General features: G+C 35.5%; 1 protein-coding gene across 1 annotated transcript in view; it reads left to right on the top strand.

Moving 5' to 3' along the window:
* Positions 1 to 12,541, top strand: part of LOC131679493 (uncharacterized) — a 116,159-nt gene that overhangs the window by 24,675 nt on the left and 78,943 nt on the right. Inside the window, exons 4-8 of the mRNA XM_058960229.1 lie at positions 141 to 256; positions 700 to 826; positions 1,017 to 1,208; positions 1,268 to 1,463; positions 1,530 to 1,546. Coding sequence (XP_058816212.1) covers positions 141 to 256; positions 700 to 826; positions 1,017 to 1,208; positions 1,268 to 1,463; positions 1,530 to 1,546 — 648 coding nt within the window. The remainder of the gene's footprint in view (positions 1 to 140; positions 257 to 699; positions 827 to 1,016; positions 1,209 to 1,267; positions 1,464 to 1,529; positions 1,547 to 12,541) is intronic.

The following is a 12,541-nucleotide window of genomic DNA, read 5'->3' as shown; positions in this document are numbered from 1 at the left end:
GTGTCGTATCCGCAGGTATAACTGAAAACACGACAGATGTATACTGCCCCCCAATGTACTATAAACTTCAAAAGCTTCATCCGAACCCTACAAATGCTCATTTATTTTACTTTGCTCTAACACAACATATTCACCTCAAGCTTACCTCTCTCGCAAGTACAACGTGATTGCCGTCGACTGGGAGCGACTCTCTCAGTATCCGTGTTACCTTTCATCGCTATCGAACACGAAGCTAGTCGCGCAGTGCACAGCACAGGTAAGATTATTCTTTTATGACTTGGATCGTATTTTTGCGCAATTTGAGCTGAACGATTATGGTTTTAACACCACCATAGTTTCGATGAGGAGTAGAAGTGATAGAAATTAGTCCACCAGTTTGATCTTTATCAAATTCTAGGCGGATTCATCATAAAAATTGAATAAACAATAAAATAACAAATAAGTAGTAACTTTTGGGCAAACCATTCGACCCACCGGTAAACAAAATCAAGAAATTGATTCAAATTGCGCAAACAGATGGTTCCAGTTATGCGATCCTTGTGTTAATGTTATGTCCGTTATACGCATAATTGTCCCATGTGTATAGGGTATCCCGTAGAACATGGGCTAAATATACGTATGAAGGCATTTAACTCAACAGCCCAATACATTACCTACCACAACCGGTAATTATCAATTGTTTACTATGTCCTTTCACAGCTGTACTCTTTTCTTACCCTCACCGGGAGCCGCAGCAAGCAGATCACGTGCGTGGGTCATTCACTCGGTGCGCACATTTGCGGCATGATGTCGCATCATTTAACCAAACGTCAGTACAAAATCATAGGTATGTTCACTTAAGTATACTTACATTCATGGTAGATGATATTAATTGACAGACCGATCGTGACGGTTTACTTTTTATTGGATTGTTTAACGTGACAAGAAAATTACTGGTATAGTTTGTCCCTTTGGGTTTCCTCTGGTATTAATCATGCACATTATTCACTTTGTGATATCTATCTCCGCTTCACCAGGTCTGGATCCAGCACGACCGTTAATTGAAAAACACGCCTCAACTCGATTCCGGTTAACGAGAGATGACGCCAATGTAGTACAGGTTATTCACACGAACGCCGGTTTCCTAGGACAGAATTCCTTCACCGGCTCGGTTGATTTTTGTATAAACGGCGGTAGAACACAGCCGTATTGCAGGGGTGATTCCGTCCGTAAGTTCCGCACGACTCTATCATAGAGGAGAAACTCATCGTTTCGTCTCATCTTCCAGGAACAGCTCGTTGCAGTCACTTCTTGAGCGTGTGCTACCTGGCGAATTCAATCTTCTCCGGTGCGCCAACAATGGCAGTCCGATGTCCGTCGGGGTGTGTCCGGAACAATCGGATACCATTCGTTCCTATACAATATTCCAGCGGAAATCGGGTTAAAATGAGCTTCTTCCACATCGGGCAGGATACACCAGATGAGTAAGTATAACGTTTAGCATTGTCGGCGGAATTAATCACTAAATATGGCCTTTTCATTGTTTTTAGTGCCCGTGGCGGATATTGTATTCATATGCCGCAGGCGATGAACTGCCCTTTCAACTAATGTGTTCGATCGAAAAAGTTACCTGATTGTAAAAATGTGTAAAGATGTGATATGTGTAGTAACAGTTGTACAGTTCTATTAGTTCTATTAGAATAATAATTTGTACAGTAATATAGTATAAGGAAACATACACTTGTTTTTTTGGATATATGAAAGAACAGTTCATAAATTGTAGACCGGTGTCTTTGTTCATTTTTTCCAAATGAACAACGAAATACAATAGGATGAAACGCGTAAAAACCACGTTGTTCAATTATTTTATTTTCAAGTTGTAATGCTAAAAATTTCTTATTATTATCTTGGATTGTCGAAGAAACTTTACATCTACGGCCAATGGAGCATGAGTTATTCTAGTTTTTTCATAAAACTTTTTGACATTTTTAGCAATCCATAAAAAACAGTTCTACACCATAAAACAACCTGAGTGTGTTGAGACCACATATGGTTTATCAGAAAGTTGAAGCAGATTGATGAAAAATAACGTTCTCCGTTTGTCTAGTACATCAGAATCGGTTTAAATTGCCAATTATAAAAATAACCACGTAGCGGGATTCAAAATTAAGGAAATTAAAAATATGTCAAGTTAGTGTCAATTTATGACATACATTCGAGGGCTCAATTAAATGTTGTAATAAAATTTCGTATATAAGGTCTGATTTTCATGTTATGCACTTTTAATGTGAAGAAAATGTAGTGAATGTTGAAGTTCTTCACGGTCATGAACAGAATTCCGAAACCATCAACTTTGAAGGAAGGTTAAGTATGTTCGATGAAGTTGTACAACGGAATATAGCGCATCTTCTAGTACAATTTGTTTTAATAATCCCCCTACAAGTAATTATGAAACAGAAACACTTTAAAAATATTTGGAGGCTTAGTATCTTTACCAAAATAGTCGAAAATTTTATTATCGATAATACAAAAAAAATCATCAAATGCTCATAAGTATTATTGGTGTTCTGTGTATTCATATATCATCAAACATCTACCTCATGGCTAAACGCAACACTTAATCTAAGCGGAACATTATGGGGTTATATACAAAGTTGGAACTCAAAAAATGCATTGGATATTCTGAAAGTACATACTTTTGAAAATATCTGTGCGAAATTTCATCAAGATTGGACCACTAGATTTCAAACCACAGCCGTTCGCCGCGCGCTGGTTCTTCCGCGTATGAAGTTAACACAAAACTTTAAACGCAATTATCTCTGAACTAAGTTGTCTGAAAAGTACCGTTGCGGTGAACGTGATTTCGCAATAACTATTCATCCGATTTTCATAATTTTTTTTAATTGTTTGTATTTATATTCTCGTGTACTTGAACGGTTCCTTTTTCATCCAAAAATTTTTGATTCTTTACCATGAATTTTTGTTTAAAATTTTGAACACCACCAAACTCAATTTTTTGGTTAACACGTTTTCTTCGCACTAAAATTTTTTAGCTTTTATTTTGGCCTATATTAGCATTAAGCGCACATAACCTTTGATGTTAGCAATTAAAGACACCCATTTATACTGTACAATTAAGTTGGACATAGCGCATGATGCTAGAATTTCGCGGAAACCTAGTTATAGTTACAGCTATGGAAGGTATTTTTTCAAAAAACTAAGATTGCTTAAAATCGAACTGAGTTAGAAAGGACCACTTTACTGCAGTACCAAATTTTCTCAAAATTCAATTCAAACTAATAGGTAAAATGCTTTTGCTAAAATTTCATTTAGAGAGTTTTTGCATCTTTGAAGCTGTGATGTTTGCAAAAAGGCACATTAAAAAAATAACTTGGAAACTATTGCCCAGTTAAGTTTAACTGTACCCACACGTGAAATTAAAGTGTTCTAAGGTCAAATTAAAGTACTAACTCTGCATCTTGATATAATTGGGTAGTGGAATTTTAATGTTTTGTCGACAATCTTTTTTAATGTTTTGAAGAACAACGTTGTCGAAGACATCACGTAACAAGGACTCACCCTTTAAAAATTGTATTAGAGTGCCAACTATGCAGCACTGTTGAATATTAGATCGTGAACTAAGATGATTTAGCAAATTTTGTTGAATATCTCGAATCTGTTGAATGTAAGCTCAATGTGCTATCGATTTCATTTTGCTAGATTGCATATGGCATTACTTCGCGTAGAATGCGAAGTGATCAAGGCACGTGTAATCGACCTTCACAGATTTGAACCAAATTTGGAGGAGTTGTTCATCTAGAGCCAATAAATAAAAACCCAAATTTTTGTGTCAATTGAACCACTCCTCAGGTCATGGGAGCACCCCCCGTATTGTCAAATTGCCAAACACCTTGATTTTCTTTTGATCATATCTCCGGTTCACTCTAGAATCAAACCGCAAAATGGCTTTTGAAGAAAATTGTAATTTTTGGCGCAGTGCTGCCAACTATGCGATTTTTTTAGTTAAATATTAAAAGGTTATTTTTCTCTCAATACATATATTTTAATTTTGAAAATTCTAATGCCATCATGTTCCTCAGACATTTTTACATAAAAACACTTATAATCTCAATATAATTTGATCGGATCCTGAGATACACCGTTTTGAAAAGAAAAAACCGCAATTTCCCATATGAAATCACAAGCGCACAACACTAAAAAACCAACTTTATTATTCTGAGTTCAAACATAATTTTTCGTGAAGTAGATGAGAAATGATGAAAAACTACGTTTTTGGTTTGCTAATAGCAGATGAGGGTCGACTTTCATTACCGTTTGAAGATTTTCTCAATTTTGGCCAACAATATAAACAATATAAATATAAAAAATGTATTTTTATATGAGCAAATGCGAGTTTTTTTCTTCAAAACAGTATATCTCAGGATGCGCTCATATTATATTGAGATGATAAGTGTTTTTTATGTAAAAATGTCTGAGGAACTATTGAGAGAAAAATTAACTTTTAATATTTAACTGAAAAAATCGCATAGTTGGCAGCACTCCCGCCAAAAATTTATAGTTTTTCTAGACTTCTTGAACAATTTTCTTCAATCTTGCGGTTTGATTCTAGAGTTAATAGAACCGGAGATATGATCAAAAGAAAATGAAGGGTTTTGGCAATTTGCCAAAACGGGGGGTGCTCTCATGTTCCGATGGGTGGTTCAATTGACACAAAAATTTGGGTTTTCATATATTGGCCCTAGATGAACAAATTCTCCAAATTTGGCTCAAATCCGTGAAGGTCGATTTCAAGCTTGCATCTTTTTTGATCACTTCGCGTGGAATGACCTATATATGGCTCAGTGTACGTCACGATTATTTTTCTTCTTGGGAACCTTTGTATCGAATATGCATTGAACAGAAAAATGATGAAAAAGATGGGTGGGTATTAGACCGGCAAAAATTTCGAACTTTTTTCGGAACACTCTTAAATCAAATGCTAATTTGCTCCACATATCAAATGGCAAATATGAGCATTTTCCTGTTTCTTCATAAGAGTTTTCAAATTTCTATCGCAATATATAGGGTAAGGTGGGGCAAATCCGACCGTTGGGTAAACCCGACCTCCCTCTGTTACCAAAAATCAGAAGCACTACGCGAACTAATATCAATGTTGTCGTGTAGAGCATCGAAAATAATCATAATGGTGGTATGGCAGCATTTTATTAGTCTACATAAAGATGCTCATACGACAAAAAGTGTGTTTTTAAATTTTTGATTTGACATTTGTGCATCATTGACTACAGGATATTTCTGATTCTTAAAGTGATTACATAATAAATGTAAGTGGATTTAAAATCTTTGATTTAAGTCCTACAAAGTGCATAGATGAATTTAGTTCAACCTTTTTCATATATTTTTTAATTGTATCGTGATGAAAAATGACGCGGTGGGGCAAATCCGACCTCAAAATGTTGGGGTAAATCCGACCGCTTTTTTGCTAAGAAAATTATTATTTATCAAATTGAAATATATTTTTATTGTTATTATTAATTATTTTTATGCAAAATGGTTCATAATAACAAACGAAAGACACAAAAACGCTTTTAATCCACCTAACAGTGTGATGAGACATTTCTTATAACTCTTATCACTCTCTTCTGATATTATATCGTATGAGAACATTTAAAACTTGATGCTTCGCGATGTTTTTGATAACACATACTACATGGGATTGTGGCAGGACACAGAGAATCGCTCAAATCAGCATAGGACAACATCAGTGCTAGAAATCTCAAACCAAATCAATAGGAAAGCGAAAAAATGGCCCATAAAATAGACATACAAACAAATTATTGCTAATGCTCTGTTAATAAAATATCTAAATTCCTCAATCAATGCATTGTGGTGGGAAAACTGAATTTGCCTAAAGGGGTTATGTATATTGTAATGAGCCAAAAAATTGATTTTTTTTAATCGAAATGATGTTTATACTTTACTCAAATTTCCAACGCGACTGAGACCTAAAAATCAACGCTTTTTCTGGAAAAAAAAGCGAAACTAGCAGTGACACCATTCAAAGAAAATCAACAGTGAATATTTCCAGACTTGGTTTTATTTCCTATTTAAGAACTATTGTGTTTTTTACATCCTAGATTGCATGATTCAGTGATCGAAACCCAAAACTTCATGAAGTATTTGAAATTATTAAATTAAAATTTGTGTTTGCTATTGAAATTGACAAAATGATAGTATCGCCCCTTTGACGATTGTTTACTTTTTCGGTCCCACCTATCAGCATTGAAGTATCGCCCTTACGTTTTTTACAATACCAATTTTACAATTGGTGGGGGTTTGGTGAAAATCGATCTAACTGTCCAAACGGCATAATTCCGAAACCGTAATTTTTGAAGTTTTAAAATTATGCAGAATTAATTTTTCAGAAAATAGTAACAGAGTTCGTGTTTTTAGCGAATTTGTTGAGACTTTATTGTAGTCATGAATATTAACCTGAGAAAATTCACCATAAATACTTCTTGGACGATATACCGCCAAAATTATTTTATCAAATGATGCGCTGTTTAACGTTTGTAAAACTCATCGAAGATACTAAACCTCCGAAATTGGCGGTTTAAAAATGATGTTATCTTGACCTTAAATTACTGTTTTTGAACGTTTGACCTATACATATAATTGTTCATACAACAAAAATCAAATGCTCATCAAAATCGATCAGGACCTGCTAGAATCGAATGGAAATCGTCATTTTTCATAAATTTCTCTCTACATTCGGAAAGTGTTATCCTCGTTATTATTCATATTACGTTTGCGTCTCAACTCGACGCATTCCCAAAATATAAACCTGTTTTAATCCACCTAGTGGTGCAATTGTGCTTGTCTCACATGTCCAGACTACGAAGGTTATGTTCAATAAAATGGTGGAAATGAATATTTCATGTTCAGTACGATTTGCACATACATACAATGGATCGACAGCCACGATCTTGAGATACTATGTGATACTGAAACATCGCTTGACCGCCGCTGGTTTCAAGCGATGTTTCAGTATCACATAGTAAGATCCGGGTCCTGCCGAAAATTTTCAACTTGTTAAGAAATTTTAAACTAGTTTTATTTTTAAAGTAGCAACCACTCACTGCATACTCCCTCCGGGCCGGTATGATTGACGATTTTTAGAGTGATTGCATAACCTTTCTGTATGAGAAAGGCAAAAGGGGGTGGGCGTGGCGTAGTTGGTAAATCGATTGCCTTGTACTCAGCGCACCTGGGTTCGAGTCCCGACCCCGCACATAGGGTTAGAAATTTTTCACAAGAGATTTTTCTAACCCGAAGAGGCGAATGACCTCAAGGTTAAAACCTCTATAATCGAAATAAAAAAAAAGAAAGGCAAAAATGTACCAAAGTCCAAAAAAATCAATTTTTGTCAAACATAATTTTTTTCGAGTTTACATCAAATCTCGATGTTTCATGCATTATAAAGTCATTTGGCATCAAAAATACAAATTTGATTTTGAAAATTTTTCATTTCAGTTTATATGGGAATTTGCTGTGTGATTGCACTCTTCAACTCATAACTCCGGAACCGGAAGTCCAATCAATAAAAAATCAATTGCAGCCGATGGGAAGGTTGTACCTTTCATTTGAGACTAACTTTGTGCAAATCGATCCAGCCATCTCTGAGAAACAGAGGTCACATATTTTTCCACATACACACATACATGCATACACACAGACATTTTCCGATCTCGATGAACTGAGTCGATTGGCATATGACACTCGGCCCTCCCGGTCGGGATTAGATTGACGAATTTTAGAGTGAATGAGAAAGGCAAAAACATGTTTAGCAAATGTTGAAAGTTATGCATTTTTTGGTGCGCAGTTCTATGTTTCATAGACATTAAATCAATTTTCGCTTCCTATTAAATAAAGATCCTTATTACAGTACATCTCTACAAAAACGAGCTCAATTTGAAAAGAAATCTGAGGATCATGATTGGAAACAGAACTCTGGAATTTTCTATTGGAATGTTTTCAGGCAGGATTTTGATATTGATGCAATTAGACAACTGTGAAATCAAGACCAAAAGATCAGTTACATATCAGGACTCCATTCCGACAATTTATCAAAAGTCCTCATGATGTTTGCAACAACAGAATATCAATGTACGGATCAGATAATTGTTATTGTAATATTGAATTAAATCAGTCTGCATCAATAAATTTTCAACTTCAATCCATTTTTTTTGTGGGTGTGGTGGGGGGGGGGGCGTTGTATGGTGTTAAACCCCAAAACCTTCCCTTGGCTACGCCGTTGCTTGGAGTTAGTTATTTCGCTTTTCATTTTCCAATATGTTTCAGATCGATCCGATGGTCATGAATTAGAAAAATTGCAGTCAGAAGGTTCGCACAAATGAACATTTTTGCACTGATAAGTTATCAAGTTCCTTCCAGACAACTTGGAAGTGTTCGGTGATTATTTCTAGCGGTTGTAGATAGAAAAATGAAATACAAAATTCGTTTTATCGAAATAATGTTTGGCTTATTTCAATGGATTATTACTATATTGAACAATAAATAGGCGACAAAGTAATCCACAAACAACAAGCCATAACTTTTAAAGTATTCAAAATAGATATTTGAAGTCTTCAGTAAAGTTATTTGCAAAAGTAAGAGCTACAAATTTGCTGAAGGCATCATTTCGATATAATCACTTCCAAGAAAATTTGAGAAAATATCTCACTCATAGGGGGATTAATCAGCAAAAGCACAATACCAAAAGAAAGGGCATATTACCTCCATTAAATTCACCGAAGATACTATTGACCTAAAATAAGCCGTTTTGGCGTTAAAAATAGATTACATGTTTTTGGTCATATTTCTGGCAATGGGAAATGATAAAAATCTTTCATCCGCATTTAATGTTAAATATCTCTTTTGATAATAGTCCGATTTCAACAATCTATAGCTTGTTCGAAAGGTATTCGTTAAAGCTGTCTAAAAGCATATAAATTGCTATTCTATATTGTCAATTTCGGCAGATAATTCAAAAAAACTGCAAAAAACGCCATTTTTACGCATTCAAACATTCATATCTTGGAAACTAAACATCAGAATGAAAAACAAATTAATAGCGTTCATACTGTTTTTTAGTTCTTTCATTTAAAATTGGTTTGGATAAGATCGGTTCAGCCATTGCTGAGAAACACGAATGAGAATTTGTCCGTTACATACACACACACACAGACACACACACACACACACACACACACACAGACATTGTCCCAAATCGTCGAGCTGAGTCGATTGGTATATAAGACTCGGCCCTCCGGGCCTCGGAAAAAAACTTTAAAGTTTGAGCGAATTCTATACATTTCTTTTATAAGAAATGTAAAACGTGATGATTATAGTATTCGTTAAGCAATTGCTCCGATGCAAATAGGAATATCATTACGTGCTACTGCTCGTGATTGTAGCATTCCAAGATTAATATTGAACTCCATTTTCTTCATGTTACAATTCAATAACACAACATTCATTTATCTATCATTGAAAATCTATAAAATTTGAGTAATATCCGCACTAAATCAACCAAAAACATAGGGGGTCGGATTTACCCCACCATTTTTGAAAACAGGAAAAATGAACATTTTTGTATCTCAAGATATTCCGAAGATCTAAATAAAATGCTATATACAGAAAGTTGCCCAGGAGTCTAACCTTTAATTTGGTATATAGAACGACTTGATCCGATGTAAAATGTGCATTTTACAGCCAAAACCATTTACTAGGTCGGATTTGCCACACCCTACCCTATATGAAGGATTGGTAGATAAATTTAAAATTCAATGAAAATTCTCAAAACTTAAGACCGCGTAGCTTATTTCATTGCAAGTAGTTTTGTTGAAGGTTACATATTGATTGAAGGTGACCTTTTTTTAACTTTTAACTTTGAAGGTCAAGAGTATTTTTGAGACTATCGTATCCCAAACATGTGCAAGAAAGAGAGGCAACACATAACATTATATTAGAATATCTCTTTATTATAACAGGAGTGTCGTAATTGACTAAAGGGCTCTCAATTCAAATCTCATCTGAGTTCAACAGATTTAACGCTGTAATTTTCATTTCCAAAAACGAAGGAACCTCGGTCGCATGTTGTGAAAATGGAACATTGGTATCCCAAATTTCTAGTTTTATAGCACACTACAAGTGCATTCTAAGTTTTAAGGAGAGTTCCAAGAGTGCCATATAACCTCAATTGTTACCAAGGATATTTCATCATTTCAAAATTTAGGTTTTATTAAATTGTAACTTATGGGTGGGCGTAGCGTAGTTGGTAAATCGATTGCCTTGCACGCAGCGCACCTGGGTTCGAGTCCCGACCTCGCACATAGGGTTAACAAAATTTCATGCGATTTTTCTAACCAGAGGAGGCGAATAACCTTAAGGTTAAAACCTCTATAATCGAAATAAAAAAACTGTAACACATTTAGATTTATATTACCGATCAAACTGTGGTATTTTTAGTGCATAGAAAAAATAAATAAAACTATGTCCAAAATAATTCAAAAGGCAATTATAACCATTACAATCGATTATTTTCAATATTTGGTCTTTAGAATAAAGCTACGTTATATCGAGGTAAAAATTACGTTATATCGAGTTACGTTATGCCGAGGTTACTTTGTATCGAGGTTGCTTTATAGCGAGGTATTACTGTATTAACAATGAAAAAATCGTGACGCAAAGGGTTGAAAAATTCGTTATTAAGGAGTCATCCACAAACAACAAGCAATGACGTTCAAGGTAATAAAGATTGCGACTTTGCGACTTCGACGAAGTTAGTTGCAAAAATGCGCCTGACAACTCTACTCAAAGCATTATCATAATACATGTACTTGCAAGAGAGTTAGTAAAGATTCTCGCTTTTAGGGAAAATCGTTTCGTTTAAATCGCGACTGCATATGAAAGGGCTTATAATGGCCACAATTTCATCCGAAGGTATCCTTGAATAAAATTTGCAAGTTTAGGTGTAAATAATAGATAGCACAATTTTGGATAAAATCGCAGTGAAATGAGTAAAATCCGCGTAAGCGAAATTCCGTGCGATTTTGCGCTGCAGTTCAGTCTGTTGAAAAGTAGTTCTTTTTTTGACCAACATAAGACTTGCGCTGTTTTCGCAGGGCATTCCGTAAGCGACGAATCGCAGTATCCCACCACAGAGGCTACCCTCCTATTTTGAATATAGTTTACAAGTGACGTATCCAATAATTTTGATGAGAAATTTAGTTGCAAATGTCGAAAGAAATATTAGAAACTAAAGTAGGTACACCTACTTTAGTTTCTACCGCTTTCTCTACATTAAATGGTATCCTATATATGAGCGCCAGCGAGCGACCGATGATGATGCACAAGCTACTGATCCACCAACGCTAGACGACGTGCAAAAGGCATTTCGAGAGCTAAACAATCGTAAGGTCGTTGGGAAGGACGCAATCCTGGCCGAGCTTCTAAATGTCAGAAGATCCACTGCGTGATTCAGTACTGAAAGGATCGAAAACTCGAGTGTTATAACTATCGAGGCATAGCGGTCGTTTACCCTACCCCAAATCCGAGTTAAATTCCGGGAATATGACTTGCGAACTTATAATCTGTTTGTGGATTTTAAGGCGTACAATTCAGCAAAACGAAACGAACTATGGCTTGAATATAGATTTCCAGTAAAACTGATTAAACTGCTTTCTACGAAGCTGGATGGGTCAAAATCAAATGTGAAATAGCGGGAAAACATCGAGCTCGTTTGTGGTGTTAGATGTATTGAAGCAGGTTAATGTACTCTCTACATTTATTCTTCAATTTAGTGCTCGAAGATGAGATACGCAGCGCACCTGGGTTCGAGTCCCAACCCCGCACATAGGATTAGAAATTTTTCATAAGAGATTTTTCTAACCCGAAGAGGCGAATGACCTTAAGGTTAAAACCTCTATAATCGAAATAAAAAAGATGAGATACGAATATCTTATGTGCTAAGCACCGGAATCATCACATTCTTCTTTGCTTCGTGGACGACATCGATGTCGATGTCATAATTGGCGTTGATCTAATAGCAGTGGAAGAGGTATTTGTGGCTTTTATCAGGAATCAGGAATCAGAATAAATTATTCTATTATTCGAAAAGCTGTCTCTTGCTATGTCGACTCATTATTGCAATGTTCTGATGGAAAGAGGAAGGGTACTAAACATACGGATAAGCAATTGTATTACTGCAGGGTACTTACATATCACATGTTATGAAGTTCCACAAGCGAATTCACAAAGATCTCACAAATAATACTCAGTACACTGAATAGTAGCCATGTGACAACTGAGTTGGTAATGTTCAGTTAGTTCCCTGACTAAAATGATGCAGTAATGCTTGGAAAATGCAACAAATTTTTTGACTCCAGTAATACGGGAATATCCGGGTTCCCAAAAAAAATGGTAAATAGCACTCGAAATACTGAGCTCTTCAATTTGAGTTCAACATGTGATTTTGACTAAT

This window comes from Topomyia yanbarensis, chromosome 2, assembly GCF_030247195.1.
Source record: "Topomyia yanbarensis strain Yona2022 chromosome 2, ASM3024719v1, whole genome shotgun sequence".
Lineage (NCBI taxonomy): Eukaryota > Metazoa > Arthropoda > Insecta > Diptera > Culicidae > Topomyia > Topomyia yanbarensis.
The sequence above is the reverse complement of the archived record's forward strand: the minus strand, read 5'-3'. Positions and strand labels throughout refer to the sequence as shown.